General features: G+C 49.2%; 1 protein-coding gene across 2 annotated transcripts; it reads right to left on the bottom strand.

Annotated features, from left to right (window-relative positions):
• On the bottom strand, positions 1–4,768 carry LOC142908906 (lysophosphatidic acid receptor 1-A-like). Of its 2 annotated transcripts, none has more exons than XM_076059562.1 (3): positions 4,680–4,768; positions 2,310–3,079; positions 1–1,377 (listed from the first exon to the last, which is right to left on the bottom strand). In XM_076059562.1, exons 2-3 carry the CDS (start codon positions 3,040–3,042, stop codon positions 1,046–1,048), a joined length of 1,065 nt encoding a protein of 354 aa, XP_075915677.1. In that variant the 5' UTR covers positions 3,043–3,079; positions 4,680–4,768; the 3' UTR covers positions 1–1,045. The 2 variants fall into 2 exon arrangements, with proteins under 2 accessions (XP_075915677.1, XP_075915676.1); XM_076059561.1 differs by having other exon boundaries at positions 2–1,377; positions 4,685–4,768.
• Between the last annotated feature and the right edge of the window lie 11,710 nt (positions 4,769–16,478).

The following is a 16,478-nucleotide window of genomic DNA, read 5'->3' as shown; positions in this document are numbered from 1 at the left end:
TGCGGCGCGTAACAAAACCACTTCTGGCACCAGATGTTGAGGTGCAACTGACGACATGGACACGGTTCTTTAGTAGTGGCTGATGCCAAGGTTTATTAAGGGCTACTGCCGGTAACTTATTAAAGGCTTACGCCCAACAGGTGACAACCCTAATATCTCCCCAGGGGAAAGGGTACTGGGAGGTCGCTAGCTCCACCCAGGCTATACGTGATCTCCCCCCCCAGCACCGACCGAGGGATCACCCAACTCGGTCGGCCGGGTGAAGTATCACACTCGCCTGGCGCTGATTCCCCCTACCCTGGATCCCGACCCCCCAACTCTCTCCGTTCCTGGCCCTTCGCGACAACCCCCTCTACGTCACGGGTTCCCCCTTATATATCCCCCGTAACTTCTGACATCATCCCTTTTCACCCCCCTGAGTGACATGACGTCCTCCACTACTCCTCTACACTAGGAAAGAATTGGCCACGTCTATTTACCCTCAAACAAATCGGTGTGCTGTACTAGTAAAGAATTGGCCACATCTATTTACCCTCAAACACATTGGTGTGCTATACTAGTAAAGAATTGGCCACGTTCTATTTACCCTCAAACGCACCGGTGTGCTGTACTAGTAAGGAATTGGCCACGTTCAATTTACCCTCAAACATACCGGTGTGCTGTACTAGTAAGGAATTGGCCACGTTCTATTTACGTGACACCATACCAATTGGTTGGCGGGTTTAACGACACTTATATTGAAGTGATCTCACCCAGAAAATAAAACCGTATGGATATATAACTGTCTTGGTACGAAGCGTACCAAATGCCACTAGATTTGTATTTAAATTCTAGTATGCATTATCTCCACAAGGGTGCACACACACATACATTGTACCCAGGTTCAATGATATTTTATCGCAAAGAGAAACATATTCTTTGGTTCTTTTGGTAAAGTCACGTAGGTAATAAAATAAAATAAATCACGATGTTTCGATTGCAACACAAGAAATCATCATCATCATCATCAGGTAGGAAAACCATGCATTGTTAGCCCAATTAGATATTAGACGACAAACTGATTCATCTTCATCGCACTTGTGGTGGTCACGTGACTGATAGGCGTGACCAGGTTGTGATTCGCCGTGGACGTTGATTTATTGGATACGTTATCGGAGCAATTGGTGATGATGGCTTCTGCCTTTTGGCAGCACAGGATTCGCTGCAAAGTGGCGACCATCTCTTCGTCCCGAATCAAGTAGATGATGGGGTTCATGGCGGAGTTGAGCTCCGCTATGAGCAAGAAGTACTTATCAAAGCCCAGGACATTGCAGTCCGAGCAGAACGAATCCAGCAGCAGAATCACCAGGCCTGGCGTCCAGCACACGATGAAGGCTCCTGAGAGGCGACGGCACGAGACACACGAGTCAGGCATTTTGATAGCAACGTGTGTAACAAGATCAGCGTTGTTCCCTGAAACCCGTGGAAGGTCAAGGCGCAACCCTGCAATGGCTTGCTCCACGACTGCTGCAAGGAGGGCCCCTCCACTAGAGAACTGTGGAGAGGCCCTTTAGAGGCTTCTTTTCCCACCTGCTTTTCCACCGTTGGCCAGACGAGGAACCACACTTTACCTCGCCACACCCAGACCTGCCCGATCGACAAACTGTGGCTAGACCCCTACGTACTGCTGGGTGGACAGAGGCGATGGGGGGGGGGGGAGATAAAAAAAAACTTTGCCCCGTTGTTTCAACCGCTGTGCTAGAATACTCGTCGTACGAATGATAATTCGCAGGCCTTAGTCAATCCTCTGCGTACTTCAACCTAGCCGGTGCAGTTTGGTGAAACGACTGGGGAGGTGCCGCACAACGTTAGCCGTGGTTCGAAATCGAACAGCAGTTGCTGGGTTCATAGCGCCAGTACGCTAACCACTGGGCCACTGTTTCCCCTGAAGCTGTTCGGCATGCGATATGAGCCATGAATGTTGCCCACAACCAAAATCACCCAGAGAACATTCACCAAATCTGATCAGAAGCTGAGCACAGAGTGTTGAGCCAAGACGGTGCTTGGTTAGGCGACTGTCACGCACGTCAAATTGATGTAGCCTGCCCCGGAGGCTACATGGTGGCCAGTGCAACAATCTCCATTGTTATACTACACTTTCTATGCTCCCACGTCTATGTACCCCACCTTTACACAACCCACACTACAAAATGACTCCCTACACATGCACCGGATCGACACAAGGGGCTGTACACACACACACGCTCGAAGACGAATGTGAATCGTGTTGTCGAATATGAGCACCTGCTGCCCAGACCCACAACACTTACCCAACATGATGGTGACCGTTTTGAGCAAGCTCGTGGCCTTTTTCCTCTGGGTGGACCTGGAGGTATTCTGCGGCACGGGTATCGTGTTCCTCCACACGTGCACGAAGATGTGACCGTAGAGTCCCACCATGATCAGGAATGTGGAGAGATTGGAGCCGGCCCAGAAGATGACGTAGCTGGTGCTGTACAGGGGCGCCATGGTGGAGCACGTGCTGATGTTGCAGATGCAGTTCCAGCCCATGCTGGGAATGGCACCGGTGATGATGGACACGAGCCAGATGATCGCAATGACGACCGCGACGCGCCGCTCGCTCATCCGCGAATGCATCTGCATCCGGAACACCATGATGTGCCGCTCTATGGCTATGGCCAGGAGGCTGGCAACGGAGGCCGTGAGGCTCGTGTTGATCAGCCCCTCGCGTAGCATCCAGGTCGGCAGCGACAGCTTGTGAGTGTTGGGTCCCGTGTTGAACATCAGGTAGACGTACGCCGCTCCCGCAAAGAAATCCGCCACGGCCAGGTTGGCCATGAGGAAGTAGATGGGGTGGTGGCGTTTCTTGTTGATGTATACGGCGAGCATGACGAGGACGTTGGCCAGCATGATGAAGAGGCACATGGTGATGCCGAGCACCATGACCAGCATGCTGGTGACAGACCACTCGTCGTACAGCGGCCTTTTGATGTTGTTGTAGAAGAAGGTGATCGTCTCATTGTGGTGGCAGCTGCCGTCCATCTCGTTCTCGCGTTTTGTTTCCCACGCCGACACCCACCTGCAAAGCGAAGATTCATTAAAGAGAAACGTTACACTCTTGTCCTGAACCAAATGTTTTTAAATGGACCGATTTATATTAAAAAAGGCGAATTGAGTATTGTTTTTTGCCGTGTAGTCAAGTTACAAGGTAATTTATGAGGCGGCTATATTGTGCTATGAAAGACGACTGTTGCCTGAAACATCGCCTGTTAGATGTTTTGTCCGTTTTTAAGGTCCACGGTGTTATTATGACAAACTTGTGGAGTTGTTATTTTGTTATTTGTGCTCGAGCACCACTGCCAATGCAGCAACACCAAAATCATATCTCATCTTACACAGATGAACACAACAACAATAACATTGTACGTGATATAATTTGCTGACTATATAATAATTTACAGCTCTCGTATCAACCCAATGATGGACGAAAGCGCCCCCCCCCCCAGCATGCTGTGTCGCTCGAAAGGCCATCTGATGATTGGAATAATTAATCAGTGTGGGTCAGCGACAGCGAGGGGCTCACGACTGGTCCGCATGTCACTCGTTACGGATGTCAGATGCGTCTGGAGATCGAACCCAGGTTGCCAGGTTCGGAGAGCTGCGCGCTACCCACTGTGCCACCGCTCTACCCCACGCTGTATTATAGTATACTGGGTCGTTGTCAACAATGCATTAAAAGAGCTGTTGCTATACAATTACATCTCGATAGCGTTCCTTCTGTGAGCGTCATAATCATAGACAATGGCACAATCTTATTATTTGCACTGGCGTCCGTGACTGATTGTCCTATGTAATGACCCCCACGGGAATGTGGAATTTCCACCACTGGCTCAGGGTCACGAAAAGAGGTGATCACATCTGGGAACACTCCCTATACACGTACGTACACGCGTGTACAAGTATAGGCACTCTCGCATCATACATGTACAGTCCGGTTTAATTCCACTGCTGGATGAGGACCTCCGCACGTCTTGTGCGTCGGGTCGAGAGTGATATTTCACCATACTTCACCACGCTGGTCAGCGGGGGTTGTGGTGAAGGTGGTGGTCAACCATCCAAAGCACTTCAGAGAAAACCCTGCTTAGCTTACAAAATCGGAAAAGACTGCGTGCATTGTGAGTGAGTTGGTCAAAGGCTACGTTGACATTCCCACACTTACATTGCTTGTAATTTAGGAAGGAATGCCACGTTACATATGACAATGTCATGGTTTATATTGCAGATTGTCTTCACGTTGGAGTTGGGGACACAATCAAAGGGGCTTGAACCGCAATCGGCCCTGTGGCAAGGGTTGAGAAGGCTGAGAGGAGAAGCAGACAGAGAAGGCCGTGAGTGTGGTGAAGGTGAGCCCCGGTTACTTGTGGCGTTCACACTCTATGCAAACGCTGCACAATAATAATAAACGCAATGCAAACCTAACAGAATCCTGTAGGCTGTACGTAGGGACGTGAGTAGCATCGCTACGGAGCGTTTGTACGATGTGAGGGCACGGACCTCGACACTAGGCCTCGGCAAGGCAAGTGAACAAAAACAACGAGCCTACCTTTACCTTTTGACTAACCCCTCGGCACGTCGAAACCTTTAACCCTTTACCCCGGTAAAAACAAGGGGTAAATTACCTCACCTCGCCGAGGCCTCCGCTGCAGGGAGTTGACGGAAGAGTGCCCTGCCTGCACGTGACGGCCCAGGCGAGTTCAGGAGGCCCGGATGTCAGGGCCCGGGGACACGTGACGCGGGAGGCGTGGCCGGGGGCGGAGCTCGGGGGAGGACAAGAGGAAAGGGGGCGGAGCAGAGGGCTCAGTCCACGTGTCCTGACCCACTACAGCCTATACAGTATACAGTGTTTACACTATAGTATAGACTATAGAATAATAGTATATATACATACTGTGTACACTACAGTATACACTACAGCCTATATATACACGTGTACCAAGGCCGTGTGAGTCTGTGGGTCTCTGTGTGAGTGTGTGGGTCTATGTGTGAGTCTGTGGGTCTCTGTGAGTCTTTGTGTGAGCCTGTGGATCCTTGTGTGAGTCGGTGGGTCTCTGTGTGAGTCTGTGGATCCATGTGTGAGTCTATGGGTATCTGTGTGAATGTGTGGGTCTCTCTGTGTGTGGGTCTCTGTACGAGTCTGTAGGTCTCTGTGTGAGTGCGTGGTGTTTTTGTGTGAGTCTCCGGGTCTCTGTATGAGTCTTTGGGTCTCTGTGTGAGTCTGTGGGTCTCTGTGTGAGTCTGTGGGTTTCTGTGTGAGTCTGTGGGTCTCTGTGTGAGGCTGTGGGTCTCTGTGTGAGTCTGTGGGTCTCTGTGTGAGTCATTGGGTTGTTGTGAGTCTGTGGGTCTCTGTGTGAGTCTGCGGGTCTCTGTGAGTCTGTGGGTCTCTGTGTGAGTCTGTAGATCCATGTATGAGTCTGTGGGTCTCTGTGTGAGTATGTGGGTCTATGTGTGAGTCTGTGGGTCTCTGTGTGAGTATCTGTGTGAGTCTGTGAATTCATGTTTGAGTCTGTGGGTGTCTGTGTGGGTCTGTGTGAGTGTGGGTCTCTGTGTGAGTCTGTGGGTCTCTGTGTGAGTCTGTGGGTCTCTGTGTGAGTCTGTGGGTCTCTGTGTGAGGCTGTGGGTTTCTGTGTGAGTCTGTGGGTCTCTGTGTGAGGCTGTGGGTCTCTGTGTGAGTCTGTGGGTCTCTGTGTGAGTCATTGGGTTGTTGTGAGTCTGTGGGTCTCTGTGTGAGTCTGCGGGTCTCTGTGAGTCTGTGGGTCTCTGTGTGAGTCTGTAGATCCATGTATGAGTCTGTGGGTCTCTGTGTGAGTCATTGGGTTGTTGTGAGTCTGTGGGTCTCTGTGTGAGTCTGCGGGTCTCTGTGAGTCTGTGGGTCTCTGTGTGAGTCTGTAGATCCATGTATGAGTCTGTGGGTCTCTGTGTGAGTATGTGGGTCTATGTGTGAGTCTGTGGGTCTCTGTGTGAGTATCTGTGTGAGTCTGTGAATCCATGTTTGAGTCTGTGGGTGTCTGTGTGGGTCTGTTTGAGTGTGGGTCTCTGTGTGAGTCTGTGGGTCTCTGTGTGAGTCTGTGGGTCTCTGTGTGAGTCTGTGGGTCTCTGTGTGAGGCTGTGGGTCTCTTTGTGAGTCTGTGGGTCTCTGTGTGAGTCTGCGGGTTCTTGTGAGTCTGTGGGTCTCTGTGTGAGTCTGTGGGTTCGTGTGAGTCTCTGTGTGAGTGTGTGGGTCTCTGTGTGAGTCTGTGGGTCTCTGTGTGAGTCTGTAGATTCATGTTTGAGGCTGTGGGTCTCTGTGGGAGTCTGTGGGTCTCTGTGTGAGTCATTGGGTTGTTGTGAGTCTGTGGGTCTCTGTGTGAGTCTGCGGGTCTCTGTGAGTCTGTGGGTCTCTGTGTGAGTCTGTAGATCCATGTATGAGTCTGTGGGTCTCTGTGTGAGTATGTGGGTCTATGTGTGAGTCTGTGGGTCTCTGTGTGAGTATCTGTGTGAGTCTGTGAATTCATGTTTGAGTCTGTGGGTGTCTGTGTGGGTCTGTGTGAGTGTGGGTCTCTGTGTGAGTCTGTGGGTCTCTGTGTGAGTCTGTGGGTCTCTGTGTGAGTCTGTGGGTCTCTGTGTGAGGCTGTGGGTTTCTGTGTGAGTCTGTGGGTCTCTGTGTGAGGCTGTGGGTCTCTGTGTGAGTCTGTGGGTCTCTGTGTGAGTCATTGGGTTGTTGTGAGTCTGTGGGTCTCTGTGTGAGTCTGCGGGTCTCTGTGAGTCTGTGGGTCTCTGTGTGAGTCTGTAGATCCATGTATGAGTCTGTGGGTCTCTGTGTGAGTCATTGGGTTGTTGTGAGTCTGTGGGTCTCTGTGTGAGTCTGCGGGTCTCTGTGAGTCTGTGGGTCTCTGTGTGAGTCTGTAGATCCATGTATGAGTCTGTGGGTCTCTGTGTGAGTATGTGGGTCTATGTGTGAGTCTGTGGGTCTCTGTGTGAGTATCTGTGTGAGTCTGTGAATCCATGTTTGAGTCTGTGGGTGTCTGTGTGGGTCTGTGTGAGTGTGGGTCTCTGTGTGAGTCTGTGGGTCTCTGTGTGAGTCTGTGGGTCTCTGTGTGAGTCTGTGGGTCTCTGTGTGAGGCTGTGGGTCTCTTTGTGAGTCTGTGGGTCTCTGTGTGAGTCTGCGGGTTCTTGTGAGTCTGTGGGTCTCTGTGTGAGTCTGTGGGTTCGTGTGAGTCTCTGTGTGAGTGTGTGGGTCTCTGTGTGAGTCTGTGGGTCTCTGTGTGAGTCTGTAGATTCATGTTTGAGGCTGTGGGTCTCTGTGGGAGTCTGTGGGTCTCTATGTGAGTCGGTGGGTCTCTGTGTGAGTGTGTGGGTCTATTTGTGAGTCTGTGCGTCTCTGTGAGAGTCTCTGAGTCTGTGGATCCATGTGTGAGTCTGTGGGTGTCTGTGTGAGTCTGTGTGAGTCTGTGGGTCTCTGTGTGAGTCTCCGGGTCTCTGTGTGAGTCTGTGGGTCTCTGTGTGAGTCTGTGGGTTCGTGTGAGTCTCCGGGTCTCTGTGTGAGTCTGTGGGCGTCGGTGTGAGTCTGTGGGTCTATGTGTGAGTCTATGGGTCTCTGTGTGAGTGAGTCTGTGGGTCTCTGTTTGAGTCCATGGGTCTCTGTGTGAGTGTGTGGGTCTCTGTGTGAGTCTCCGGGTCTCTGTGTGAGTCTGTGGGTCTCTGTGCGTCTCTGTGTGAGTCTGTGGGTCTATGTGTGAGTCTGTGGGTCTCTGTGTGAGTGAGTCTGTGGGTCTCTGTGTGAGTCCGTGGGTCTTTGTGTGAGTGTGTGGATGCATACTCTTTGGTTCTATTGGGTAAACTCACGTAGGTGAAAATAAATAACAAAAAATCACGACGTTTCGGCCACAACACAAGCGGCCTTCATCAGGTGAAGGGACGAGACTGTCTGGAGGACAGCGCTGGAGTGAGAGAAGCCACGCTTAGATCACGACCTTTAAGCTGTGTGAGAAGAAAAACACAAAGCGCCTTGACAAAGGAATTAGAATATAATTTAGCATTGAAATGGCTCATTGAAATAGCTAAGTTAAAGTATACACATCCGCAGAGGTACCCCTTGACAAAGGAATTAGCATAGAATTTAGCATTGAAATTGCTGAGTAATTAGCTTGTAACTGGTCCAGAAATAGCTATGTTAAAGTCAGAGCATATACATTCACCGAGGCACCTAGTACTCATCAAACAGGAGAATTTAACGAAACACAACCACGCTCAGACAGCGGTCCTTTAAACTGTGTGCGAGCAAACAAGGTGTTCTGACAAAGAAATTAGCATAAAAATTAGCATTTGATTGGCGGATTTTAGGAAAGAGGTGGTGTACGTGCCGGTGGACTTGCCGTTTGGCGCGGGGGGGTGGGGGGGGTAGTTTACCTATTGATGGTGTGAAAATTCCCTTTTCACACCATCAATAGGTAAACTCCCCCTCCCCCCCTTCCCCCCCGCGCCAAACAGCAAGTTCACCGGCACGTACACCACCTCTTTCCTAAAATCCACCAATCAAATGCTAATTTTCATGCTAATTTCTTTGTCAGAACACCTTGTTTGCTCGCACACAGTTTAAAGGTCCGCTGTCTGAGCGTGGTTGTGTTTCGCTAAATTCTCCTGTTTGATGAGTACTAGGTGCCTCGGTGAATGTATATGCTCTGACTTTAACATAGCTATTTCTGTGGCCAGTTACAAGCTAATCACTCAGCTATTTCAATGCTAAATTCTATGCTAATTCCTTTGTCAAGGGGTACCTCTGCGGATGTGTATACTTTAACTTAGCTATTTCAATGAGCCATTTCAATGCTAAATTAAATGCTAATTATTTTGTCAAGGCGCTTTGTGTTTTCTTCTCACACAGCTTAAAGGTCGTGATCTAAGCGTGGCTTCTCTCACTCCAGCGCTGTCCTCCAGACAGTCTCGTCCCTTCACCTGATGAAGGCCGCTTGTGTTGTGGCCGAAACGTCGTGATTTTTTGTTATTTTATTTTTCACCTACGTGACTTTACCCAATAGAACCAAAGAGTATGGATCCTAGCAGTCACGAAAGCTTTAAATCTAGAAGTGTGTGGGTGGTCTGACTTAGTCCACTAGGGGGCGGTAGGGCGCCACCCCACCAGGCAGCTGGACATGAGAATGATTTTTCGAATAAAAAAGGCTTTACTATAACCGTTGTTGTGTTGACATAACTTAAAACTATAATCATTTTTCAACGTGAATTGCTCGAGTAACATTTTTAGTAGTTCGTATTAGAAACCGCCGCTGCAACGCCGCGCGGTCTGATTTGTGCCTCGTGGGAGGTCTCGCGACCTTTTACCATGGGGTTTATATATTGCAGAACTAATGGACAACCTGAAGTGCATTTCTAGGAGAAAAACCCAGACCAGCCTGTGCATTATGCCTCAAGTTACGTTCGTGTCAAATGAAGACTTGATTTTACAATTTTTAATTTACTGAAATAAGTTTTGATCAAATTAATGTACTTTTTAATCACAAGTATGTTTGTTCTGTTCTGTATATACATGGACACAGTTCAATATTCAAAGCATTACAAGGGACAATATCCTCTAAATGCAATGGGTTTTATTCCGCTCTTTGGCTTTTACAAGCAGCCACTTGTGAGCCCCGTATTTAGACCGCTTCGAATCACACCTTGGCACAGTAATGAGCAATGTCACCCAATTCTGTCAAATGCAGTGTCCAACGTTTTGCCCCACGTGCCGTCGTCAGGTGCTGCCAGCCCACATCACCGTCTGTTGTAACGAGAATGGCCCTTGCAGGTCGATCCCAACCAGCTGATTCGTCCGACTGACGCGGAACGGCCTCAGGGGTACCTGGTATCGCGCTGGTTTCGGCCCGCATTGCTGACACGCGCGGCAGCCCTGCACCCAGGCGGCCACGTCTGGTGCTAACTTGGGCCAGAGATACTGGCGACGCAGGGTCTCCCGAGTGCACCGTTCCTCATCATGGCCCCCGAGCGGGTGGTCGTGCACCAGTCTTAGCAGCTGGGGTCGCACCTGGGCGGGAACACAGATGCACCCAGGCTGGCCGGCTTCGGTTAGCATGCACAACCGGGCATACAAACCACTCCAGGGTCCTGGTAGGGCGTCCCTCTTCTCCCGTAGGGCCGCTTCCACCGCCGCCAGATCTGGATCCCGCAGCTGGGTCCGTCTCAGCTGCTCGTCGTCCAGGCCCGGGAAGGCGCAGCCGACGTCCTCCTGGATCCGATCGGGTGGGGTTGAGCGATCCGTCAGGCCCCGGGGTGTGGGCCCCGTGCCTGCCGGGCGGTCCTCCGGGTCCCTGGTTCCTCCTGCCGGGGTCTCTGTTGCACATACTGCACTCTCTCCCGCGAGGGGGGTTTTAGTTTCGGCGCGCCCTCTGGGGCCCGCTGCTTGCCAGCAGCATCCCCCCGCGAAGCATGGGCAGGCTTCCCCCGTCCTTGTCTCGGCGCACACCGCGGGTCGCCTCGACAAGGCGTCCGTGTTGGTGTGCGTACGCCCAGCACGGTACTCGATTTGCAGGTTGTACTCCTGCAGCTGCGCCAGCCATCGGGCCATCTGCCCCCACGGTTCCTTGAATGTAAGGAGGAACTGTAGGGCATAATGGTCAGTGTGTACCCGACATTTTCTGCCATACAAATACGGCCGGAACTGTTTACATGCGAAGATCACGGCATACAGTTCTTGACGGGTCACACAATAGTTCAGCTCGGCCCCGCTCAGGGTCCGGCTGGCATATGCGATGACTCGCTCTGTCCCATCCTGCACCTGCGACAGCACCGTGCCCAGCCCACTGCCGCAGGCGTCGGTGTCCAAAATAAAGTCAGTGGTGAAATCGGGGAAAGCCAGGGTGGGAGTGTGGGTGAGGTGGTCTTTGAGGGTGGTGTCTTATTTTTGCGTGGGGTAACGCGCCGCGGGTTTGTGCCGCTTCCGACACCAATATGCGGGGGCTGCTGCCACCCGCCTCCTTCGTTTCATTCTCGCTACTACCCCCCGACTGCTCTGTCGGGTTCGGGCTACTGACCTCCAATTCCTCACCCCCCTGTACCCCCGACTTTGCTGCTGCCCGCGTAGGCATGATTCAATTAGTGGGGCCGCCTGCTTTATGCTTTCGACGCTCTACGCGGCTCGGTGGCGGACGCGCTGCTGTGAGCACGCCCGCGAAGTAAAACCCCGTCTCGTGCGTAAACAAAAGGGTACAGCGCGCCGACGCGTGACTCCGCGGCCGGCGCTTAGCCCCCCGGGATCTGTTCGCGCACACGCCCTACGTGCCCAGGCACTAACCAACCCGGCTCTGCTACCTGCCCGGCTCCGTACACCAATCACACGTGAGGAACTTGGGGTTAGGGGTTAGAGGGCAGGGGTGTTCACCGTGCGCGCACTGCTGATTGGAGGGAGTCACTCCGCCCCAATTTAAAGGCCGTCTAAACAGCCGCGTGTGTATGCGAACACTAGGCGCTTCACCCTTCTCTTCGCCGTAAACAGCCGCGCATGCACGCGAACGCAAGGCACTCCACCCTCCTCTTCACACTCACAAAGACCACACGAGACCGTTTATACTCTACTGGCTATTTTATTCCCCGTGAGTAAGTCGCTAAACTACGCGTGATTGTGTGGGTCAGCAGACCCTAACTAGCCTATCCTTCGTGGATCCTGGACTCAATTTATCCTGCCTGGCGCTCCACTTTCTACCCTCTGACTAATTAGCCCAAACTCACCTCTCTCTTACTTACGCTTACTTCCAATCTGATGCGCCGGAAGCTGTAGAAGGGCGATGCTGTGGGTTGTCCCCATGGAGGATTGTGCCTGGCTGCGTTGAAGCTCGTCACACGGACGACTCGAACGGCTGGCTCCAACACCCCGCTGACTTCGATGGCTTGAAGGAAGGACTCTGATCTTCTTCTTTGGTTTTTTCGGTAAAGTCACGTAGAATGAGAATAAAATAATAAATTGATAAAATAAAATAACACAATAATATTCTCACGACGTTTCGGCCACAACACAAGCGGCCTTCATCAGGTGAAGGGACGAGACTGTCTGGTAGGACAGCGCTGGAGTGAAAAAAACACGCTCAGATCACGACCTTTAAGCTGTGTGAGAGGAAACAAAGCGCCTTGACAAAGGAATTAGCATATAATTTAGCATTGAAATGGCTGAGTGATTAGCTTGTGACTGCTCACAGAAATGGCTATGTTAAAGTTAAAGCATACACATCTGCAGAGGCACCCCTTTACAAAGGAATTAGCATAGAATTTAGCATTGAAATAGCTAAGTTAAAGCATACACATCCGCAGAGGCACCCCTTGACAAAGGAATTCGCATAGAATTTAGCATTGAAATAGCTGAGTGATTAGCTTGTAACTGGTCACAGAAATAGCTATGTTAAAGTCAGAGCATACACATTCACCGAGGCACCTAGTACAAAGCAAACAGGAGAATTTAGCATTGAAATAACTAGGCGAATTTAGCGTTGAAATAACTGAGTGATTAGCTAGTGACTGGTTACAGAAATGGCTATGTTGAAGTCAAGGCCTACACATCTGAGCTATTCACAGTAACTGGGTATACAATACAATATATAATGAATACTATATAGTTAACCAATAAAAAAAAAACTAAAATATAAATTACCTTAATGTTATGAATAAACTCTATATTCTCCAATCAGCTAAGCTACCAACAATAAGTCGTTATATATCACAATGCTATATGGCGAAAAAATGGGTGGATTCTTACCCTCAACTTTTGCAACACGGATAGCTACGGGCCCCGTTCAGACGGACGAGTTCATCCATGGTCGGAACAGAGGAGGGGGAGAGAGACAGCTGCGAGGCGCTATTATACTCCATGTTGTAAACCATACCATTAACCGTGGTGTCAGAGGTATTAAGAGTCAATGCTGGCGAAAGAGCTGCGGTCTGAAGGTCATCGTAAAATACAATTAATTAAGAACAGAAATGGTTTAAAACATCTTTCCAATGGTTACTAAGCCAGAATCCATCTTCTCGGTTGAAATTGTCTCTGTGCTTGTATATGTGAATGGCCTCATGAACGAATCTCTCATGGTAGCCGGTTGGTTTGCAAAGAACCTCCGTCTTGGAGAAGTCAATGTCATGTGAGCCCACTGAATTATAACAGTGATCTGCCACGGCAGAGGAGTTCGTTTTACCGTGTTTCAAGTCTGCTTTATGTTCGCGGATGCGGTGCGAGATATGTCGTTTGGTTTCTCCAATGTAGCTACTACCACAGAGGCACTTTAGTTTGTAAACGCCCAGGGTACTGTATGTCTGGAACAGCATCTTTTACAGATGGAACTAAATCACGGATTTTATGTACTGTGTTGAATCGGACCTGGATCTTGTGTTTATTCAGGATTTTGGAGATCTTTTTAGTGACCCCTGCAATGTAGGGTAAGGTGATGGTTTTGAGTGGCTCCACAAGAGGATCCTTCTTCATGACTGGAGTGATGGCTTTGCGGATTGTGTAGTCGGAGTAACCATTAGCCCTGAGAGCCTGGTGTACGTGCTTGAGTTCACTGGTAATGTGTTCCTGGTTGGAAATGCATTGGGCTCTATGGTATAGAGTCTTGATGAGGGAGTTCTTCTGGGATGGATGGTGGTGGGAATCCGGTTTCAAGTAAGCATCTGTATGGGTAGCTTTCCTGTAGACAGAGTGGCTCATTGAACCATCATGTCTCCTTTTAATTAAGACATCCAAAAAGGGTAGTTTGCCATCTTTTTCGACCTCCATGGTAAATCTGATGGCTGGGTGTATAGAATTGATGTGGTCGCGGAATTGGTCTAGAGCAGGCTGGCCATGTGGCCAGATGACAAAGGTGTCATCAACGTACCTCTTCCATGAGGTCGGGCGTAGAGTGGCAGTCTGGAGGGCGTCAGTTTCAATTTTTTTCCATGAATACATTGGCTACAACCGGAGATAGGGGGGAGCCCATTGGGGTGCCCTCAGTTTGTTTGTAGAAAGTTCCATTCCAGGTGAAGTATGTGTTGGTTAAGCAATGTCTCACCAGGGGGGGTACATCAGTATGCAGTCCTTGATGAACCAAGTCTTCAATGATAGCGATGGTGTCAGGTACCGGGACTTTGGTGAACAAGGACACCACATCAAAACTGACAAGCAGGTCGTCTGGGGACAGGGAAATGCCTTTGATTGTCGATACCAGATGAGTAGAATTTAGTACCGCAGAGGTGGTTTTTCCAGTGAAAGATCGCAGTATATCAGCAAGAAAACGTGCCAGTTTGTAGGTGGGGGAGTTGATAGTAGAGACGATGTGACGAAGGGGTGTATCTTCTTTGTGTATCTTTGGAAGGCCATATAATCTTGGTGGTCTGGCAGCAGAGGGTTTCAACGAGAACTGTTTGATCTCATCAATTAATGCTGTTGAATCAGAGATGATTTTGTTCGTTTTGGTGACCAGGCTGTTGGTGGGATCTCTTTTTATTTTTGTATAGCTGCCATCATTGAGTAGTTCTTGAATTTTGTTGTTATATTCTGTTTTGTCCATGATGACAGTGGCATTGCCCTTGTCGGCTGAGAGGACGACAATATCATCCCTAGCTTAGCTCTTATCTCAGAAAAAATCAGACTTATACGCACAGAACTAGATCAGTTAGACAAGACACTCTACAAATCACACTTATCATTGACGGCAATAATGTCCACATCGGATTGGGAACATGTAGACAATATGACTGCCTCTTCAGCTGCTACTATGTCGACCAAATGTAAGGAAAACCTGATTTCCAAATTTAACCTCCTCTTAAACAAAAGACCGGACCCACACACCAAAAAGTTAGACGTTAATAAAGTCGTAATTAATCGCAGTAACAGTTCTATTTCCGATGGTCTGAAATCCGTTTTAGCTAAAGGTCTAAACTTTGCAGTCACACCTAAACACATACCAGTTAATGATATAATTGCCCAAGTAGACGTTGCTCTCAGGGGCCTGGGTCACATCGCTGCAGACGTAGCAAGATCTGAAATCGCTGCAACCCTCAAAAACGCTAAGATGCCAGCTAGCAACCTCAGCAAAGATGAGCGTTTTGAATTATATAAATTAAAAAAGAGGAATGATATTGTAGTTCTCTCAGCTGACAAAGGCAATGCTACTGTTATCATGGATAAAATAGAATACAACAACAAAATTAAAGAATTACTCGACGATGGTAGTTATACAAAAATAAAAAGAGATCCCACCAACAGCCTCGTCACACAAACCAACAAAATAATTTCTGATTCAACCGCATTAATTGATCAATCTAAACAGTTTTCGTTGAAACCTTCTGCTGCCAGGCCACCAAGATTATACGGCTTACCAAAAATACATAAAGTTGATACACCTCTTCGTCCCATAGTTTCTACTATCAGCTCCCCCACCTACAAACTAGCTCGTTTTTTGTCTGAAATCCTGCGTCCTTTCACTGGAAAGACCACCTCTGCGGTACAAAATTCTACTCACCTGGTATCAACAATCAAGGGTATTTCCCTGTCCCCAGACGACCTGCTTGTCAGTTTTGATGTAGTTTCCTTATTCACCAAGGTTCCTGTACCTGACACCATTGCAATCATTGAAGACTTGGTTCATCAAGGACTAAACACTGAGGTACCCCCCCTGGTGAGACACTGTTTAACCAATACATACTTCACTTGGAATGGAACTTTCTACAAACAAACTGAGGGCACCCAATGGGCTCCCCCCTTTCTCCAGTTATAGCTAACATTTTCATGGAGAAATTTGAGACTGACGCCATCCAGACTGCCACTCTGCGCCCAACCTTATGGAAGAGGTACGTGGATGACACTTTTGTCATCTGGCCACATGGCCGGCCTGCTCTAGACCAATTCTTCGACCACATCAATTCCATACACCCAGCCATCAGATTTACCATGGAAGTCGAAATAGATGGCAAGATACCTTTTTTGGATGTCCTAATTAAAAAGAGACCTGATGGTTCAATGAGCCACTCTGTCTACAGGAAAGCTACCCATACGGATGCTTATCTGAAACCGGATTCCCACCACCATCCATCACAGAAGAATTCTCTCATCAAGACTCTGTATCATAGAGCCCAATGCATATCCGACCAGGAACACATAAGCAGTGAACTCAAGCACGTACACCAAGCTCTTTGGGCTAATGGTTACTCCGACTATACAATCCGCAAAGCTATCACTCAAACCATGAAGAAGAACCCTCTTGAGGAGCCTTTCAAAACCATCACTTTACCCTACATTGCTGGGATCACAAAAAAGATCTCCAAAATCTTGAATAAACACAAGATCCAGGTCCGTTTCAACACATTACATAAAATCCGTGATCTGGTTCCGTCTGTAAAAGATGTGATTCCGGACATACAATACCCTGGTGTCTACAAACTAAGTTGCCTCTGTGGTAGTAGTTACA

This window comes from Petromyzon marinus, unplaced genomic scaffold (assembly GCF_048934315.1).
Source record: "Petromyzon marinus isolate PM22_M1 ecotype Great Lakes invasive population unplaced genomic scaffold, UKy_Petmar_22M1.pri1.0 PM_G_Scaffold_11, whole genome shotgun sequence".
In the NCBI taxonomy this organism is placed as follows: Eukaryota; Metazoa; Chordata; class Hyperoartia; order Petromyzontiformes; family Petromyzontidae; genus Petromyzon; species Petromyzon marinus.
The sequence above is the reverse complement of the archived record's forward strand: the minus strand, read 5'-3'. Positions and strand labels throughout refer to the sequence as shown.

Bases quoted from the DNA above. Each gene is read 5' to 3' on its own strand.
- LOC142908906 (XM_076059562.1), bottom strand. From the start codon at position 3,042: ATGGACGGCAGCTGCCACCACAATGAGACGATCACCTTCTTCTACAAC. The intron at 1,378-2,309 runs GTAAGTGTTGTG...GTCGCCTCTCAG, and splicing joins AACGGTCACCATCATGTTGG to GAGCCTTCATCGTGTGCTGG.